At 38.2% G+C, this 22,146-nt stretch overlaps 1 protein-coding gene across 3 annotated transcripts in view; it reads left to right on the plus strand.

Annotated features, from left to right (window-relative positions):
* The first annotated feature begins 2,048 nt into the window (after positions 1–2,048).
* The window catches only part of cdc42bpb (CDC42 binding protein kinase beta (DMPK-like)), a 79,663-nt gene continuing 59,565 nt past the window's right edge, over positions 2,049–22,146 (plus strand). For 2 of the 3 annotated variants that reach the window (XM_059513038.1, XM_059513039.1), the window contains exon 1: positions 2,049–2,871. In XM_059513038.1, coding sequence (XP_059369021.1) covers positions 2,697–2,871 — 175 coding nt within the window. In that variant the 5' untranslated portion in view covers positions 2,049–2,696. The remainder of the gene's footprint in view (positions 2,872–22,146) is intronic. The other variant, XM_059513040.1, reaches the window with a different exon arrangement.

The following is a 22,146-nucleotide window of genomic DNA, read 5'->3' on the forward strand; positions in this document are numbered from 1 at the left end:
ATGTCAAGTCAGCGCCTGATTTCCACAGACACGCAGAATGTGCAGGATTCATATTCAGTCTTTTTGCGGCTTAATATTCACAGACATAAGTCCATATCGGGTTTTGATTCAAGTGTACTGACCTAATTTTGATTTATTCGTCCAAAATGTGGCATATTGCGTCCGCGTTATAGGCTGAATTCCATTTTTATGACTGGATTCTACGAATGTGTTTTCCGTGTCTCGGATATTATGGGCCATATGTCTTAGTGCAATTTGGGAAAGAAATAAGCTGTATGTGGATGTGTGTAAATATTCAAATGTAATCCTCTTTGTAATCGTAACAATTTTCATAAGTAACTGTAATTTAATTACTCATTTTTTCTTAGTAACTGTAACTGATTACTGTTACATTTATTTTGTAATTAAATTACGTAACGCCGTTACATGTAACTAGTTACTCCCCAACACTGTATATATATATATATATATATATATATATATATATATATATATATATATATATATATATACATACATACATACACACACAGGGTGCGATTTTCCGGGGGGGATGCGTGGGATTTCCCCCTTTCTGGTCAATGTATCCCTGCCTCTGCTGAATTATTTTTATCCCCGGTGGGGATACATTTATACCCCCCTCAAAGTGATCAGTGCTATACACTAGTGGCGAGACGGATCACAAAACTTATCACGGATCCGTGGTTTGATTAAAGTCAACTTTATTTTAAAATTCGCTACATTGGCTGGCTCTGATATAGCTGCCGCGCAGCCTCTCTGTATTCACCTCTCTGCAGACTTGCTCAATGTCCCGCCCACGGCGCTAACTGATTGGTTACACCTCACGAGTAATAGGCTATCAACACTTGCGAGACGGTTGAAGCCGGTCCGCTGGGCAGTGGAGTTGCTAACTTGGCGACTTTGTCTCTCGTTTTAGCGACTTTTTTTTTTTTTTTTCAAAAAAGCGACTAGCGACAAATCTAGCGACTTTTTGGGCAATCATTATTAAGTCTCTGAGACTCTCTGGTGCTGCCGTACGAGCGCGAGGTCTCTCTTTCCCAGCAGAGAGCAGCAGCATTTTCAGTTAAAAAAAGAAATATATTCTGTTGCTTCTAATTCTATTTTACAAGCAAGTATAGCCGACATCAGTCACAGCACAACCACTGACTTTATCGTATGTGTATTTGATTTCATTAGTGCAGATTAATGTTTGAGAGCTTAATGGACCGCGTTTCAGTCATTATAATATTCATTCCGTTTAACATTAAAATATAGTAATAAAAACAGTTTAATTGAGAATTAAATTAAATGGCTAAATTAAATTGCAGTATGTGAGCATAGGGAGGCGCACTTACGTCATAAATATGCTAATTAGCACCTGACGTCATCTAGTTCACGTTCTCATTATTTATTTTTATGAATTAAAATGTTTCAAAACATCCCCCCCTCTGTTTTTTCACAAATCGCACCCTGTATATATATATATATATATATATATATATATATATATATATATATATATATACACACACACACACACACAAATGAAATTATATTGCAAACATGTTCAATGATAGAAAGTTATGAAGAATAATTTTTTTAAAACTGCAATTACACAAGAATGCTACGTGAGAAAAGCAATTACATTTATGGAACAATAAAATATAACAAAATATTATAAATATTAAATATTTCAACAGGTAACTATGTTAAAATATTATAGAATGTATACCATATTAAAATAAATATTATTAGTAATACTAATGTTAAATTAAACACGTATGTCTGTATATCCTGCAATGAAATTTGACATTATCATCTGAAAACAACTTTACTTAAAATAAACTACATAAAACAGCAATTACATCTGCAATTGCTAAAGTTAGTTTTTGTTGCTCTAACGGAGTTTTTCAGTCTGGTGAGTGAGAAGCTCCTGATGAGGTCAGCGCTAGCTGCCTCCCGGCATAGACATGTAAAGCCTTTCTATACATGTCTATGCCTCCCGGTGTCAATCAAACAATGGCGTCATATATCCCCAGCGCTTCCGGTGCGAGTGGGCGGGGCTCCGCGATCCCGGTCTGGATTCTTCACTCGGGAGCGCGAGACGAGTTGAACGCGAATGCAGCCATATTCGGCTTCACCGAGAAGCACACCGGTAGCGCAGGCTTACACGTAACGATTCGCCTACTCAGAAAAAGCGCCCAGTCCAGGCTTTCGGAGGGCATATGTAAGTAGTTTAAACGCGTGTGTAGTTCATCTGGGAGTTTATAAGTGAAGATTTCCTGTTGAGCGGAATGAGCGTCCGGTCATCCTGAGATACGACGGGAGGGAGAAAAAGACCGACACATCCCGCAAAGTGGAAAGTACAGATTTGTCCGGATTAAGGCAAATGGAGCCGACAGGGCCTCGGGAGTGAGGAGGGGGTGGAGGCGCTGGAAGCCAGCGGACAACAACGGGGTTAGGCGCATTAGGGCTGCGTTTATCAGAGCACAATGTTGGGCACATTTTGCTAGCTGGCTAGCTGGATGGCTGGCTAGCAGTTGGAGTCTGGGACTTCCGAGCTCCACACATATAAGTCAGATAAATACTATTTGTATACATTTATAACGCTATTCCCCGTTATATTAATTTCGACAAAAGTTGTTTTATCCTCTCTGGCTCTGGGAGTGGTAGCCAGGCCGCTAAACTGGTAGAAGATGTCTGCGAAGGTGCGCCTGAAGAAGTTGGAGCAGTTGCTGCTGGATGGCCATCAAAAAAACGACAAGTCATTGAGTGTGGAGACGCTGCTGGATATCCTCATATGTTTATACAACGAGTGCAGCAACTCGCCCTTAAAACGGGAAAAACACGTGACGGACTTTTTGGAATGGGGTAAGTTGATGTTTTTGGGTCTATTGACTGCTTTAGGGAATATAAATCAGTGCGTGTCCCTTTAAGACCTGTCTGTCTGTTATTACATTTGCCTTAATCACCCAGATGACTTCAGGCTATTGTCAAAATTGCTGCCGTGATATTTGTCTTAGGATTCCTGGCCTCGTTGTTTGGACAATACTTCTTGTCATGTAGTTGTTTCAGCTTTAATATTTATTTATACAGGTTTATGGATAGTATAGGGAAAATGGTGCACAGTAGATGCTGCTATTGAGTTCTATTCAGCTCTAAATTTGCATACGTGTTGCATCAGATTTAGTTTATACATATTTAATACTTTCATGGCCCACATTGTATGATATAGTGAGAGCATGGAGGTCATCCTTAAAGTGGAAAAACGTGCATAAGTTTTATTAGATTTTAAGCCCAAACCGAGAATAAATATGCAGATAGATTTTTTTTGTAGTCAAAAAATAAGATGAAATTCTGATAGCTTGATATGTAGGCTACTTGTAATTACTGCTTGCATAAAATGCATGTAAATATCGGTTGTTACGATACATCTTCGAAAAATATGTAAATGCTCAGTTCCATTATAAAAAGTATGAGGCAGAACATATAACATAACGCAATGCAATACAATGATGATTGTAAAAATTTGATACATAAATTTTACAATTTTCAAAAAAAAAAAAGACGTACTGATAATCAAGTAAACCTAAATTGCTTAGGCCAGTAAATGTTCTAAAATGTATTTGTGGCAGTATAGGTTATTCTTATGTTTACCTCATTAAAAAAGGTTTCACAGCAGGAAGAAGTGAAGCGCAACCAGTTTTAAAATTCTTTACAATAATATTTTCATTACCATTATACTGAAAGGCATTATACCTTTTTAGTAACTATTAATCAGACAATGAAAGACGTGTAGCAGATTGTGTACAACAAGTTTTGGTCATGTTGATGATAAAAAGACTATAGAAATTCATCAAGTGTGACCCAGTAGGCTTTATGGGGTTAATCAGATATTGCTGAGAAAAAAAAAAAACAAGTTGTACTTTGTTTTCAAGGGCAGTGTAAACGTTTCCCTTCATAAAGTCTGGGGACATTGATTCCTGTTGATGTTCTTGCATTCATGCTACATTAGCTTTTGCTATTGCCATTACCGTTTGCATGAGGGTGATGCTCATTAATCAGTCTGACAGGATTGTCTTTGAGTCACTGTGATCTTTAAGAGTCTGTTGCTTTCTAGTAGAGTTCAGTTTAAAATTTAAACAGGACAGCAGTGGGTGGGATGCCCCTTTTGGGCTCTTCCTGGTCCTGTTGATTAAGGTTGGCCTTCACAGTGAGTCGATTCTCTGTTCTTGGTGTTGGGTTGACGTCAGTAATGAGATTACAACCCAGTGTGTCTGCTCCTCTAAAGAGCGCCACTGTCCTCGTGCAACCCGTCACTAGCAGGTGCCACCTCACATCCCATCACTGTGAGTGAACCATAGTATGACCCAATTTACAGGAGTCATGAACTCCTCCGTTCTTGTCTTACTATAACACTGGCAGGCCACTTGCTTTCTTATGGCGCCCTTGATTGTGGAGGTTAATGATTTACATGGCGGATGTTATGCTGGCGCCGGTTAAACACGAGCAGTGCACTAACGTCATTGGAAAGTACAATACTGGCAGAGTGGTAGCTCTCTATACGTGCTTTCCATTTAATAAAGTGCTGCTCAAGTGAAGAGCTTAGCAGGCCCTTTTAAATGTGGAATTGCTGTGAAGTTTACCTTTTCTGGTAGATGTACCATATCTGCTTTTCGCACATGGTTTTCTGTCTTTTAACTTTTATCATCTTTGTATTTCTACTGCTGACATGTCAACTCCGAAATAGTGTTAAATCTCTGATGTTGTTTGCTGGAAGTGAATGATAAACCGCTTTGTTGGAAATATAGTCCGATAAGAGAAGCTGTGGGGTTCTTCATTCGCTGATAGAGAGAAGCTTAATTTCAGCATCCAATTTGGTGGCATTTACACAATAAAGTTTTTTTTTTTTTTTTTTACTCCTGCCACAATAGTGTTATTGCATCAGCTCCTTCAAAACTTTCTGATTGACTGAAACGCTCTGACTTCAGACTAGGGATGGGATGGTATGAAAATTTAATATCACAATTATAGTGACTAAAATTATCACGATTATCAATATTATCACGGTTTTGTTGAAACGAGATGAAAGTGTTCAAAAATAGTTGATGCTCACACTGAAAACATTTCAGCAAGTTTTATATTTAATAATCAACAAACAACTAATAAAACAAGCAACTCTATGCACTTAATTTAAAGAAAGATTAAATTCTGTGGCATTTCCTTCCTTACAATAAAAAGTGTAGAAGCATAGAAAAGCATAGAAAAGTCACTGACTTTCGCCATTCCTTCTCGAAAAAAAAACAAAAAAACATTGTGCGCTGCGCTTGCGTCAGACTGTTGCTGGCTGGACATGATTTAATAGCGAGTTATTAAAACCGCGATAATCAAACACGGTTTTAATGATAATTCATTTTTAAACGATATTACTAACCTTCAGCACATTTTATCACGGTTATCGATAAAACCGGTTATCGTCCCATCCCTACTTCAGACTGCTTGTTTAAGAGTGTCCTGACCTTATTTGTGGTGAAATGCATCATTTTATGGCGGCTTACAGAATTTGAAACTGAAACTGTCGTTTGTAGCTTTAATACAGAACCTTTTTTTCTAGGTATTATTAGTGATAAGACAATATTTAGCCATTTTGAGAATATTGGCCGTTAAAAACACCATGAAGTCAGAATATTGCAGTGTTTACTATTATAAATGACTCACCCATGCGCATCACTCTTTTTTTTTTCCTTATGCACTCAATTAGCAAACTACAACCATACAATCAATAACCGCTGGATTAAATAGTCATGCACTACTTTATTTTCTCGGCCGAGAAGTTGTTTCACTCAGAAATAGTTACAATTGGAAAGAAAAGATGACAGTTTGCGCTTTATGCCATCTTGGAGTCGTGGCACACTTAGGGATGGGTACCGAAACCCGGTATTAAAATGGCCCCGGGGCTAAATTATGAAAGACCGTAGTCTCAGTAAGATCTGACGGTATCGGTTCTGCTTTCGGAACTGGAGAGGAAAAAATTAATGTACTATGTATTTTTGCTTAATAATGTTATCGTGCACATTTTATCTCACCAAACATTTCTAATGTGCGATTATATATACGTTTGTCTGTGAGATCTGCGAGATCTCTCATGCGCAGCGCGGAGGCTGTCTGTCAGTCACACACACACAACAAGAACAAGCGCGTTCAAGGGGCCGTTCACATATCGTGTATTTTGCGCGCTCAAGTTCGTTATTTCAAATGTAGGCGCGTGGAATGCGCGCTCATAATGGAAGCGACGAGGTCGCGACACGCGCGTTTTTTCCAGGCGCGTTCGCACCGCATCGAATTAAAAACATCTCAACTTTTCAGAATGTCGCAAGCGCACCACAGGTCATGTAGCTTCCTCACCTTTTCCGTAACAACGTTGAAAGCTCAGCCAAGATGAAGGAACAGCTGATAGTTGTATGTGGATTTTTTTATTAATTTAGTAGCAGTGCTACTGCAAGCAGTTTTTAGTGCTGCAAATCCATTTATCCATTGCTGAAATTTCCGCGTCTTCATGGAGAGAGCAGGTCATGGTTGCTTAGCAACGGCAGACTCCTCAGGAGTGCAAGTGCCCGAAGGCTTTTTTGGAAAAAAAAAAATCAGAAAGCGGCGTGCCTAGCGTTTTCCACGCATTTTTAAACGCGATATGTGAACGGCCCCTTACAGTACGAAAACTCCCGCTTAATACAAAGAGTGACGATGGCAGAGAGAGCAAAACGTTCCAAAGTGTGGTTATACTTCACTAGAGTTGATGCAGACAACGCTGGTTGTCATAAGTGCAACAAAATTTTTGCATGTAAGGTCGGAAACAGAAGCAATCTGTCGAAGCATCTTTCAAAAGTGCATTATGTGCAGACCGAGAAATGCAAAGTTTTCGACTGCCTAACACAACACAAAGTAACACAACAAAAAGTACCGATAAGAATACCGTTAAAGTACCGGACCGTTAAGCAGTATCGGTGAGTGTAGTAATACCGTTAAAACCTTAACAATACCCATCCCTAGGCACACTTAACCAACAACAAATAATTAGAAGCAGCGAAAGCTGATTATGAATATGAATATTATTCATCACTCTCTTGAAAGCGTTTAGGCAACATTTCACAGGCGTAAAACACCCCCCCCCCCCCCCCCAGAATAAGTAACATGCTTAGAAATTCCGCAAACATTTTTGTGTCCGAGATCCCTACAGGATCCGCACCTCATTATCGCTGACAGACATATTGACAGTGCCTCACATTCTTCTATTGACTGGATCTGTTAGTTCACAGTCCATCTTGTCTCACTGGGGCACTTTTCCAAGAGAGGACGAGCTCTTACTGGAGAAATTCCTCCTCAGTGTTGCACAAGACATGCTAATGAACCTGAATTAGTGCATATGAATCCATTTTTGTAAGAGCCTGACAGGAAGTCAAGCCTGGCTAGTTCTTGAATTTATCGCATTCTCCTAGTTTAGAAGTCTCTTGCCAGACGTATGAACAGAGCACTTATTAATCTTTGCGATGTCTTTCTCCATTGCTCGATTCCTGTGCATGAGAGCTCTCGAATGCAATGCAGCACTATGAGCTGGCTTACCAAGGTCAGTGGTGACAGAGAGCGGTATGCAGGTGTTTATGCCTGACTTCCTCCTTGACAGCAGACTGAAGACTAGGATTAAGCAGAATAAACACATTGGCTAGTATTTACCCTCCTTGGCAGGTTTTGGCATGAAGTTTCAATGTTGCTGCTGTTGCTAGATGCACAGGCTTGCACTGATCCAACTCCCACAGTGTTGCTAGCATTCAATTTGATATTGTGTATTGTATTTACCTGCTTTGTTACAAATGAAAGACATGTATGCTTGAGGCACATAAAAAGGTATTTATATGGGCCAAATTTGGAATAGCACAAATTTGAAGTGTAATTTTCTCACTTAAAAAAAATGCTTTTATGTAAAGTAGGAATGCACTGATCTAAAGATATGAATGTTTTTCAAAATTAAATACTCAATCCATCCATCATCTTCCGCTTATCCGGGGCCAGGTTGCGGGGGCAACAGTCTAAGTAGAGATGCCCAGACTTCCCTCTCCCTAGCCACTTCCTCCATAATAATTAATTACTATTAATTAAATACTAATTAATCCAAATAAATGTAAAATAAAAGCTTAAATCATTTATTTAAATGCAATGAGTTATTTGACTTGTATTGCATATATAATTTCTATATTAGAATTACAATTGCTGCCCAAAAATTGCATTATAACACAATCTATAACATAAGTAGTAGGGCTGGGACAACGCGTCAAGGTCATCGATGACGTCGACGCAAAAAATACGTCGACCTGTTTTTATTTCCCTAAAAAACGTTTGCAAAACGTTTACCTTATGTGCGCTGAATATACGCGATGGCCGGATCAACATTCTGTCCAACGTTATATAACCAATCCAGGGGTTTTTCTGCATTGATCTTTCTTTTTGGCGGCTGTCAAAGCCTTATTTGATCGGTGAGTGACAGTGACAGGGCGCGTACGAGAGAGAGCCCCGGCTGCGCGCGCACTCAGTCTTCAAACAACACGAGCGCTTCTTGCTCTCTCTCTCCCTCTTTCTCTCGCTCCATCGTGCATATTAACCAAAATCATTAAACACGATAGAAAAAGGGCGAAACACCCAAGTTTCAAGCGCACTCGCGCACTCACAGTCTTCAAACTACATGAGCGCTGTCTTGTAGGGGTGGGCGGATCGATCTAAATATCGATAGTATCGATGGCAACACTGGTATTGGTATCGGATCGATACAATTGTAATTGAATCGATATTTTAATTTAAATATCTCTCATCTACATTCCTTATACTTTGCTCGTGTCTTCTAAATCTACAATCCTGAGCAAACGCTGCTTTCACATCCTGGCCCACTTTGCTACCCCCCCCCCCCCCCCCCCTCCTGCTGCTTTGCTGTGAGTCGCAGAGGAGCAGCGAACAGAGTGAGCGTTGCTGATAGCACATTGAAGTCAAGAAGGGGGGCTCAGGGAATGTAATTGCACAGGTATATTTGTTCTTCAGTAATAATTGTGTGCACTTTATTTCATTTGCTTTTAAAACCAGAAAAAAGTGAGAGATTTTTTTTATTCTTTATTTATTTTTTATTTTTTTAAAAGGCTGTAAAGAATTCATTCTACAGTGCCTAATAACTAATAATTTTGTGGACTTCAATACATTAATAAAAAATATTGCCTAAATAATTGATCATTCATTCACCTCAGAATCAGAAATAATGACATAGACCTACTGCTCTCCTACACAAAATTTTTTTTTTTTAGTAGAAAGTATCGTACTGGTATCGGTATCGGCAATATTGACCCTATATGTATTTGGTATCGGATCGATACCAAATTTTGCAGTATCGCCCACCACTACTGTCTTGCTCTCGCTCTCTCTCTCTCTCTCTCTCTCTCTCTCGCTCCATCGTGCATATTAACCAAAATCATTAGACACGATAGAAAAAGGGCGGAACGCCAAAGTTTCACGTGGAGCATTCAGAGATTTTTTTTTTCTACATGACAGGCTGCTGGCTCCCACTGTTAATTTTTATTTTTTGGAAAATCACTCTCTGTATTGGCTTAAAGCCCTAAAGTTTACATTGGTTACTGTATTCTTTCAATTGCTCTAAACAAGTATTTTGGGTGAACTATTTTATTGAATGCTAGACATCAAGTTGTTGTTATTTTCATCTGAAAGAAGAACTTTTTTTCAGTAAGCTAGGCCCTATGTGTTCAGTAAGCTTGTTTCAGTAAGCTATGTGTTTTCAAGGCTACAAGGTCTTATTGAATGCTATCTCTATACAAGTGCAAAGTAATGCATTCTTAGTCAGTCTTTTATTTTGTAATTTTAAGAGAAATAAACATATATTGCAATGCTAAGGAATTCATGTTTTTTTTCATTCAGATATGTAAATCAACATGTATAAATTGTTAGTAGTCAATTAATGGGGAGATAATCGAAATCGAATCGGTCTGAAAAAATTAATCGTTAGATTAATCGATGCATCGAAAAAATAATTGCTATATTAATCGTTTAAAAAATAATAGTTTATCCCAGCCCTAATAAGTAGGCTATTTAGCAAATCTCACAATTAATATCGAGTTCCATAAACAGTAGGGCTGTGACGGTTGCCGTGACAACCGCTTCACCGCGGTGGTCGGTTGCTACCGCGGTTGTCTACTGCCACCGGCGGTAGTGCACGTGACGTCACAAACTCTATAGCAAGCATAATACAAAGTTTTGTATATACGTGTAATAACTGTAATAGTTGCAAATTATAAGTCTATGGTAATTAACAAATTACCTCAAACACAGCGTTTCCTTTAGATTGGCAGATTTGAGTGCAGGAAAACACATGCATTCATCAAATTAGTTTAGTGTTGGGCGATGGATCTTGTTGGGAAAGCAAATACCACATCGCCGATCTGGAGTCATCTGCATTCATGTCACCCATCGGCGTTTGCACAAGTTCTCGTGATCGCAAACGCTGGCTGGTCAGGTTTGGTGAGGCTTTCTCTCCAAACTGGCCAAATACAAACGAGACATCGATAAATAAAAGATGGTAACAAAAAATATGGCAACAATTCCTATTTCAAAGAGAGCACGTGCAGATGAGGAGTTAATGAGCTCGCTTGGTGGCGGAAAAGTAAACCGGACGCAACACAACCGCGTTGCGACAGGTTGAGTCTGTCTGTCTAGTGTCTATACATGACATTTGAACTCTGTGTCAGTACCTCACAGACCGGACAGGGATTTATCATGTCGTGTTGTGCTACATCCAGTGTAGCGCACTGATTATAATGAGTATTTTGTCGCGCTGCGTCGCTCGCGTCCATTAGACAGGGGGTATTTAACTTTCTTATTTAGGCTACTTTCTTGTTTAACTGCATTATTTCTTTGATACTTATTTTAGTGTTTTGCAGGCGGCGTTCACTGCCAGAAGTGCTCAAATAAACATGAACTGACGAGTTAAATAGGATGTGTTAGATGAGTGAGACAGTGCTGGTCTGATTTCATAGACGTGCATACATATATATATATATATATATATATCCTGTATATAATATATTACATGCATGCACAGTTTAAGTCCGCTTTAATCGCCTTTTTTGGTAATTCCATGAATTAACTGACCACAACACTGCTTGCACAGTTTATTTCGCAGTTTGATATACGCACAAAGAAAGCCCGCACCGGCGTCTTTGAGCACAGGACCTTTTCCACGCTCGATCGACTTGCACCTGATAATAGAATGAAGTCAGCGCGTGTCTGAAACGTCTCCTGTTCAGTCATTCTGGGACTCAATAAATTCACTTCTTGTCAAGTGTCAGAAGCAGCAGCTGTGAGTGGGTGGCCATCCCTGCCCCTACGTTAAATATTTTGATACGTTAACCTGAAAAAAAAATGATCGCCTTCGTTAACGAGCAAATTTTCACACTATATATATATATATATATATATATATATATATATATATATATATATATATATATAATTTTTTATTTTATTTTTATCAACACTGCGCCACCGGCGGTTGTTAGTCCATGACTACCGCGGTGGTAAAAATCAGCCACCGTCACAGCCCTAATAAACAGTACATTATAATGTTGAAATTAGGGCTGGACAATCATTCAATATCAATATGTATCGCGATATAATTTTTTTTCAATAATGGTGATATGATTTTTAGACAAGTTTCGTATATTTCGATATATATTACCAGTGTTTCCAATTCAATGATTTATTTGTGGCGTTTCACTTCGTTGAATATACATGATCACTGCAGGTTTCAAAATCTAAACCAGTCGTAGGTGATTTATATGTGAATGTATCTCTGAAGGGAAAGGATTGTCTTCAGAAAAATGTTCGATGGCGTTTTGATTATCTGATAAAGAAGCATTCATGAATGGAGCTGCTTTGATTACAGCTGTTACTGGATAAACCCCAATACCAATAATGTGATCTTTAGACCCTAAAATGCGAATTTTACCTAGGCATTCCTGCCAAAAAAACATGTATTTTAACCCCGGGACGCAATTTTTATCGGGGAACCTCCTGGAAACACGATTGGGCTATTTTTGGACTAGTTTTGAGAAGCAACTAGGCAGGATTTGTTTTGAAAACCTGGCAACCCTGATCTGAATGCGCCTGCTGGAGATATACTTCTAATCACAGGAGCGCCTTTAGTGACAAGATGCACATGAAAATCGCATTCGATTTTATGCACAGCCCTAGAATGTTACTATTTTTGCTGTATTTTTGATTAAATAAATGCAGGCTTGGTAGGCAGAAGAGAAATCTTTAAAAACATTAAAAATCTTTTAACTGGTAGTGTAGGTTTTCCTATAGTTTGAAGTTAAAGATATTAATATAAATTAGGTGAGTCTGATATTTCACTTTTTTGTTTGTATGAAGGCTAAATACAAATAAAAGGTGAACGTTAATTTATTTGTGCTGTTTTTTTTTTTCTAAATTATTATACGGTTATATTTGAGATGTCATGGACTTGGCAAATACATTTTTCATAAGTTTGTATGCACAGACATCTGTTGTGGGCACTCTTGGCAGTTTTTACGAGGCTTTTTTAAATAGTGTTCATATATTGGATATAGGGCTGGATGATTATGGCCTAAAATCAAAACGTCAATTAATTGAACATTTTACCTCGATTACGATTAATGAACGATTATATTGTTTTGGTTTTGTTTTTTTTGCCCTCATAGTTCACTGACAAGGTTTGTACTGTAAATATGATTGACTATCAGCAGTTATTTTATCTATGTTCGTAACATTTCTTACTAGGGTTGGGTATTGTTTGAATTTTATCGATTCCGATTTTTATCGATTCCGATTTTTATCGATTCCTAGTTTCGATTCCAATAAGATGAAAAATCCAGTATAAAAAAATTAAGTCAAACATTTAGATGTCAAACATTTTTACAAAGCATTCTGTTGCAGCTGAATAACATGAGCAAAAATAAGCAGCCTACAAAACACTGCAAGAGGAATTTTGCCTGTGATTAAAAAAAAAATACCATAGCAAAAACAACTAGATTAATATAAATTTCAAATTTTAAAGTGTTAAAGACAAGTAATAAGATAGGTCAGTAATAAGAAAGGAACAAAAAAATCAATAAGCAATATCATAAATAAATACAACTAAACTAAATTTCTGGTACAGAAACTGTAATTAAAAGTTTAAAAACACTGCATAGTTTTCTTTTTATAAATAAAATAAAGATTAATCAAGTAAAGTTATTAAATATATTCAGTCAAGATCAGTGAATGATTTTCTTTTGTTCTTTGATTAACATTAATGACAGGCAGCGCGTTTATTAGGCTGTTGTCTCTTTAAGCAAAAATACTGCACATGTGTGTTTTCTTTCTCCTCTGTTTATGTTCACGTAAGACAAAAACGGCTGCGTTTATGATGATATACTGATGTAGTTTTCTGTATCATAGTTTCAACTCGGAACAACCGTTTCTACAGTTAAAATACACAGTCCGAGAACGGACACAAACCGGGAACTCGCAGCACGACCACTGCTCTCTATGCACACGCTTGTGCTTCATGTGCGCTGCACACAAACATGCTATAATAAGTTTTGAGATTCTAAGCTACTTTAGTGATAAATCACAGGACAGCACTGACAACTAGTTTCTGTGTTTCTCTGTGCGCGCGATCTGCATAGCTCCTGTTTATATGAGTGTTCGTGCCACAATGCAGCTGCGCGAACATGGTAGCTCGATATAAGAAATCACATCCGTTCATCTAATCGCTTGAATGTCCAAACCATAAAAAAAATACAACTGACAAAGTTTAGAAAGACGCAAGGCTCACCGCTCACGCGCCATAAGTATGTGTTGAACCGGCGTTCACCTCAGTGTTTTGCTTTTATGCCACTGACTGGAGAGCAGAGTGATGTGGCTACACACGCGCTAGTATGCTTAACAGGATTAGTAAGTGTTAACAGGATTAAAAAACGAAATAGCCGACATGGGAAAATTACGTTGGTTAGAGGTTATGAATTTCGGTTTTGATTATTTTTCGATTAATCGTCCAGCCCTAATTGGATATCAGAATTGTATCGTATCGACTGAAATTAAGAAATATATTGGGATATAAATTTTGGCCATATCGTCAAGCCCTAGTTGAATTTCACATGTGGAATTTAAATGATTGGTTTTAATTTTTTATATTTATTTTTCATTCATCAAACAAAAAGTACTGAATTTCCCAATGCTTTGAATAAAAAGAAATCTGCCAAATACATAAATGCAAAATTATTCCTACTTATGAGTCTGTTGATATTCGTTTTTAGCTTTTCATTTTGTCTGAATATGTGGAAAAATGTTGCATTTTAAGATCAACCATTTAATGTTTATCTGTTGTACAATAAAAATAATTACCAGCATACCTACCAATATTACAGAAAAAATGTATCTGTGTGCTGACTGTGCTGTCTGGGAGATGAACTTGTGGCCTTGGCAATGCCAGTCATGCTGTAGCAGTTGAGCTACAGGAAACGCCCAGAGCCTCAGTCTACTCCCAGTGTTTGTACAAAAACAGCCCTGCGTGTTCACCCTACTGTCCTAATCAAGCTGCAGAGCAGGTTATGCCTCTCTATTGTATTTCACCTCTTTAATAAAATAGGGAGTGGGGCTTGTAAACAGTAATGGCTTCACAGCTGGCATCTGCTCGTGGGATCAGCACCGTTCCTCACGCCTCAAGCATCATGGTCTCTTGAAGTCAAGTATACTATGTCCCAACAGGGGCTTTAAACAGACGATATTCCCCTCATGAGCCTGGGTTTCAAAAAGAGGGGTCTTCAAAGTAGGGCTGGACGATTAATCGAAAAATAATCAAAACTGAAATTCATAACCTCTAACCGACGTAATTTTCCCATGTCGGTTATTCGGTTTTTTAATCCTGTTAACACTTCCCCCTTGAAAGCATACTAGCGCGTGTGTAGCCACATCACTCTGCTCTCCAGTCAGTGGCATAAAAGCAAAACCCTGAGGTGAACGCCGGTTCAACACATACTTATGGCGCGTGAGCGGTGAGCCTTGCGTCTTTACTAAACTTTGTCAGTTGTATTTGTTTTATGGTTTGGACATTCAAGCGATTAGATGAACAGATGTGATTTCTTATATCGAGCTACCATGTTCGCGCAGCTTCATTTTGGCACGAACACTCATATAAACAATAGATGTGAAAATCGCGCGCACAGAGGGACATAGAAACTAGTTGTCAGTGCTGTCCTGTGATTTATCACTAAAGTAGCTTAGAATCTCAAAACTTATTATAGCATGTTTGTGTGCAGCGCACATGAAGCACAAGCGTGTGCATAGAGAGCAGCGGTCGTGCTGCGAGTTCCCGGTTTGTGTCCGTTCTCTGACTGTTCTGTGTATTTTAACTGTAGAAAGGTTGTTCCGAGTCGAAACTACGATACAGAAAACTACATCAGTATATCATCATAAACGCAGCCGGTTTTGTCTTACGTGAACATAAACCAGGCGGCAAGGAAGTCGACCGGAAGTTGAAGTCGGCCGCGTGCCGCCATCTTGTAGCAGAACTTCACTTGCGTTAGCCATTCCCATTGACTCCCATTCATTTTGCCGTCACTTTGACAGCGAATAACTTTACATCTGAGGCGTTTAAAGACTCCGTTTGTCCATTATTTCTAAAGAAACACGACAATGTATAAAGGGCTCCATTACCTTCTATGTTACATTATGGCCCCGTAGAAACCGTTTTTGTAAAAATAGGCTAACGATTGCGTCATAACTACTCGACTCTGTCGCATTACCGTACAGACAGGAGGAGAAGCTCGCAGGCAATTAACTTAATATGGCGTACTGGCGTTACATTTTAAAATACTATACAAAATAATTAATCAGAATACTTACTCCTGCTCACTCACGCCAAAGAACTCCCCGCTCAAGCTCGCCGTCTCTGCAAGATTAACGATGGCAGTTTGCACGCACAGCTACTAGAAGATTTACATCTGTCAGACAGGTTGCTGACGTCATCAAGCTTAGTTTGAGTCTGCGCGTCAGAAACGGAAGTGCTAAAAAACGCTAAAAATGGGCTTCACTTGTCTCAATTGAGTTCCAATGAGGTCGCTGTGTCCATTTCTTTTACTGTCTATGACATAAACAGAGGAGAAAAAAAAACACACATGTGCAGTATTTTTGCTTAAAGAGACAACAGCCTAATAAACGCGCTGCCTGTCATTAATGTTAATCAAAGAACAAAAGAAAATCATTCACTGATCTTGACTGAATATATTTAATAACTTTACTTGATTAATCTTTATTTTATTTATAAAAAGAAAACTATGCAGTGTTTTTAAACTTTTAATTACAGTTTCTGTACCAGAAATTTAGTTTAGTTGCATTTATTTATGATATTGCTTATTGATTTTTTAGTTCCTTTCTTATTACTGACCTATCTTATTACTTGTCTTTAACACTTTAATATTTGAAATTTATATTAATCTAGTTGTTTTTGCTATGGTATTTATTTTTTAATCACAGGCAAAATTCCTCTTGCAGTGTTTTGTAGGCTGCTTATTTTTGCTCATGTTATTCAGCTGCAACAGAATGCTTTGTAAAAATGTTTGACATCTAAATGTTTGACTTAATTTTTTTAATATTGGATTTTTTATCTTATTTGAATCGAAACAAGGAATCAATAAGAATCGGAATCGATGAAATTCAAATGATACCCAACCCTAGTAAGAAATGTTACGAACATAGATAAAATAACTGCTGATAGTCAATCATATTTACAGTAATATTATTTACAGTAATATTCTGTAAATATCTGCATATTTACAGAAACGGGCAAAAAAAAAAAAAAACGAAACAAAATAATCAATTAATCGAGGTTTTGATTTTAGGCCATAATCGTCCAGCCCTACTTCAAAGTGTCTTCATGGCACCAGGGCTAATTGTGCCCTCTTGATGAAGGAATCGTCTTGTTTGTTGCTGTGTTCAGCAGACGTGCACTTGTCCTTATTTACAGCAGCTGCTGCCTCTTATTCCCGCAGGTTTTTGACTAGCCTACTTTCACAGCAAGCAGCAAATAACCTAATAAAAAACTGCAGTGACTGGAGAGACTGTTTGAAACTGCTAGCAAGAGAGAAGGTGGAAAGCTGTTGACCCTGTCATTTAAGCTTGGGTTCTGGCCCTCTGCTCTGTTTACAGGCACTCTTTGCAGCTTTGCAATGCTTTAAGTCTTGCACCTGCTGAGATTTTCTCTCTTCCTCGTTTTCAAGACTTTCCTGGTTGCCGTCCTGACACGCACACCATTTTGAAGGCCTTGCCAAGGATTTTTCTTTGCTTTTATTATATGTTAATTATCATTATCACCCTCATTAATGGGAATATCCTCGAGTGAAGCTCAACTGTAAAGTTTCTTTTTTTGGTACTCTTTATAGTGTTGCCTAATTTAGACCCTCATAATGTCATACATTAAACTGCTACTCTTCACAGCAAGATTAGAAATTATATGCTAATTAGGCAGACTAGTAAACTGTTCATCGTTTGAGATGGTTAATTTTATTGTTCATGCTCACAGATGTTCACAGGAGGTTGCTGAAACGAAGTGCACTTTTAAATCAAACATTTTATGTGTCTTTCAAACAATGCTACTGAAAAGTTTGGTTTTGGTAAGATTTAATACTTAAAGAAAAAATACAGTTAGAAATTCTATGAGCATTACAATTAAAAATAAATGTTTATTTGAACATATTGCAGTGATGGTAAAGCTGAATTTAATGTCACACGATCCTTCAGAAATTATTCTAATATGATTTGTTGCTCAAACATTTTATATTATCAATGTTGAAAACAGTTGTGATGTTTAATATATTTGTGGAAACTGGGATGCACATTTTTTTCAGGATTCTTTGATTCGAAAAGTCAAAAGTAGCAACATTTGAACAGCATTTATATGAAATAGAAATGTTTTGTAACATCATAAATGGCTTTTCTCTCCCTTTTGGTCAAATTAATTTGTCCTTGCTGAATAGAAGTATTACTTTAGAGTACCCAAACTTTTGAACAGTAGTGTATATTTGAAATCACCAGTCTGGTTTTCATTTAAAAAGGCAAAACGCACTGACACGGCAAAGCAAAAGGTAACACTTTCATGGTCCACTTTCTTACTCTGTCTGTGAGGCATCTCAGTGGATTTCACCCTCTTGAATTCTGTAAAGACACAACCTCATTAATTGGGTCAAACAGACCAGTTCGTCCAGCCCTGGGATCTGCTTCACTCTTAACAGGAGGAAATGAGCAAGCTGCAACTCCCATTACATTGGAAATGTCTGGAATGTCTTCTGTCCAGAACGAGTCCTTTTGCCCCCTGTGAACTGGCCAAATGGTCTTTACTGTGTGAGGCATCTCTCTTTTCACAGCACAGGCCACCCTGAATCACTGCACACCACTCCGACATGTACTCTGTGTGCTTTAGGTGCAGAGTCAGGACAGGGCTTGTGTCAGGAATGCCTCCTGTTCACTCCAGATCTTTATAGATGTGTAGACCGTGACGCCAGGGATTTGAACGCATCATAATCCACCTCACGGACTGCAGGAGGAACATTTTAAAGGGTGGTACATCATCTCAAAGTCGCTGTCCCCTTAGGACTTGAAGTCACCTGACCCAAAGCGGTGGCTGGACTGAAGAGAATTCCAGTCATTCCTGCTAATATCCTCCCCCAACACAAGGCATGTGTGGGCGATCTCCCCTCCCCCTCCTCCGCTTTTGGGCTGAGGGGCGCAAGCATGACACAGATTAGCCTGTAAAGCCTGGTCTATAGGCACGAGGCCTTTACTTCATGTTGTGACATACCATACAATTGCATTTATTGGTAGAGTGGCACAAACTTTTCTGGAACATCAGCTGATTTTTTCTTTTTTGCTTTCTGATTTAGGGTGAAGGTGAATAGAAGGCACGGTCTTCTCTTTTCCAGATTTAGATCTGTCATGCCCGAACAACTATAAATGTTTTCTCCTCGTCTCCTCCTTCAAGGTTTTTTGACCCGCCCAGAGAGACGATGGGCTGTTTTTGTCGTAACCTCAAAGTGCGTTCTCGCACTCTCTCTCCAAATTTCGCAATAATATGGCATGGACAGGATCCTCATCAGTTGAAGTGCCAACCTCCTGAGGAGATCTTAACTCCAGATGAATGTTTATCTTCTATTCCTGCTCTTTCTGACATGTTGCAGATGCACTGTTCCTGTCAGCGTTGCGTTTTAGGAGAATAAGAGCTGCTCCATTGAAAACTTGACCTCAAAATGTTTTTAATACAGTCATCGTTCCCTTGTGCTCAGGTTTCACCTCTGTATCAGTTTTCAGTTTAGACTGTTTGATCAGTTTTTACGGTAGAGTTTTGCTAAGACTGAAGAGAATATTTAATTGATTTGTCCATTGGAAATTTGCATGCATACACCATTTTGTCTGGGCAAGACTTTCAAGCGATGCACCTAGTCTTGCTTGATGGATGTGACTTGCGTAAATGTCTGGCTCAACAGCTGAAGACGCAACTAAAGAATGACACAGAGGCTCCGTCCCTGAGATGCACTGCATTGTCTGTTCGGAAAGTCACTGACCCATTCATGCCAATGGTGGTGACTGTTACCATCAGTCCAATTGTGGTGGGAGGCCACATTTTTTTTCCCCCTTCAACATCTTTATTATTGTGTAACACCAGCTGAGTTCTGGTTCAATGTCCATATAAGGATTTCAGCGGCTTTTGCTGGATCAGTTACGACAATAAATGTTGTAATCTTGATGACAGTGTTGTTTTAACTTTCAGTAGTGCTAAAATAAATAACGTTGCATCAAATGATCTTAGTATCAGCAGCTATTCTGGTTTTCTGCTGTTGGATGATGATAATGTTTGTGGCTAGTTATTTGCCCTCAGTTCACACTGATTAAATCAAGAGATGTATTGTGTTATCCTGATAAATCTGTACATTTGTATTAAAAGTAGTGCTAGGCGTGTTGTAATTATTTACAAAATCCATTAATAATGACCGTTGAAGAAAACTACAATTATTTTATAGAATTCACTATGCTTTTGTGATGCTTTTTATTTTGCCATCCAAAAACTTTACATTTAAAATCATTATATTTGTGTATACTAAAGTCTACATGATGTATATTTTTTTTAACATTTTTAAAATATATCATACTAATATAGGAGAGAAAAATATATAAAAATATAAAGTATACAGTGTAAAATGTGCTTTCATTTATTGATGATAAAATGCACTATAGAATTTTCTTTGTTGATTTGATTAGTTATTGCAACATTAGTTTAATTATTATTTTTTTTTTCATATGCATTATGAACTTTTGGATCAAAATGCTTTGTTTTATTGCTATGATTCACACATCTGCACTGAATAAAGCTGTCTTTAATGTATATTCAATACACCCTACAGTGACATCAATACATCTGGTTAAAGTTACTATTTTAGCTTTATGACTCTTTGTACTGTAGTGTACACGCATCTGGCAGCTCCTCTGAGGAAGGATGATGGGAATCGTTGTTATATTGAGCTTTCTCAGTGTCATATTAGCTTATTTTAACCCACAAAAGGAGAAGTTGTGGACAGGGTCATGATACGGGGAAGTTATTTTGGGGTTGGTTCTGCAGAAATCTGAGCTGAGCTGAAGACAGCAGATGTTAAATGTGTAAGATCAAGTGTGAATATTGGATAAACATCAACCTGTTACCACAAAAGTAAGATTTCACTCTACTTTACTGGAGGAAGCATATGATGGGTAAAAAACACAAATCTGTGTGAACCATAAAAAAAATAAATACTCGTATAGAAATATACATATTTTAAACGGCTATACAAGTATTTTCTAAACACTTAAACGCGCAGTATGGAATTTTTGGCCACCAGGGTTTACTCAATCAAAACAATAACATGAGACGTACTTTGATGACGTCGGGAAAGAGCGTAGGCTCATGGGGGGAGTTGTTCATTGGAACACGTGCTCTGTCGCTCCCCACATTCCTCACTCATTTTAACTGAGGCTGGCGACACACTGGATGCGTGGCGCAAGCGTCTCAGCTGCGTGGCGTGTCAGTTTTTAATTCGGCTCCCATGTTAATAGGTTAGAGCTTGCAGACTGCCTGTGTGAGACGCGTGTCTCAGGCGCGACTCGAGCCGCGCGGAAAACGTGTGCATGCTAGAAATAGAACCGACGCCTATTTTTCACGCGACACGCACGCGTGTTGGAAGCGTTTCCAGGCAAAATATAATAGGAAAATATGTTTATATGTAATTTTGTACACAAATACATATTAATTCATGACATTTTGATGTTTGAAAGTCTATAGGTTGACATAAATTCAGATATAAATGTAATTTAAAAAATAAATAAATAATTATCGATTTTCAAATATTGCACCTGTCAAACATAAGTCTATTTTGCCGTCAATACTGTTGACGGTGTCCTTTATCAGTAGGCTTTATATTTATGTTCAACATGAAGTATAGATATTGTTGTCATGAAGACAAGAGCCTGGTCTGTCAGCTCTGTCTTCGTCTCATCTTTGCTTCTGTTCACCTTTGTATTTGGCGGCTCCGCCGGGTTCCGCAGGAAGTTAGATAAACTAGAGGGGTCAAAGTTTATATGACGCCATAGACGGGCGACAAAGCGGAAATAAAGAAACGTGCCGTGTCTTCTAATTAAACTATCATTTTCTCCGGATTTTAAAGTTCGTGGAAACTGTCGGGATAATGTAAGTACACAACAAAAAAAAATATATAACATAGATATAGTGATATCTGCTATTTTTAAAGCAGAAGGTTCAGTTTAGGAAATGCTTGCATATATTTGACTGTCTTGAAATGATTTGGTGAAAAAAAAATCCCTTATCTCTTAGATTTTTGAAATGAAATTATTAGAACGGTTTTCTAAACATTTCCTTCCTTGTTTTATCTCAAACTACAGAACAACGTGGGATAAAAGACAGGCAGTCTTAGTGAAAGGCTTCTGCAGGAAACTTCTACTCTGAACGTGTTTTTGTGTCATTTTTAGAGAAAATCTGAACCT

This window comes from Carassius carassius, chromosome 27 (assembly GCF_963082965.1).
Source record: "Carassius carassius chromosome 27, fCarCar2.1, whole genome shotgun sequence".
Taxonomy (NCBI): domain Eukaryota; kingdom Metazoa; phylum Chordata; class Actinopteri; order Cypriniformes; family Cyprinidae; genus Carassius; species Carassius carassius.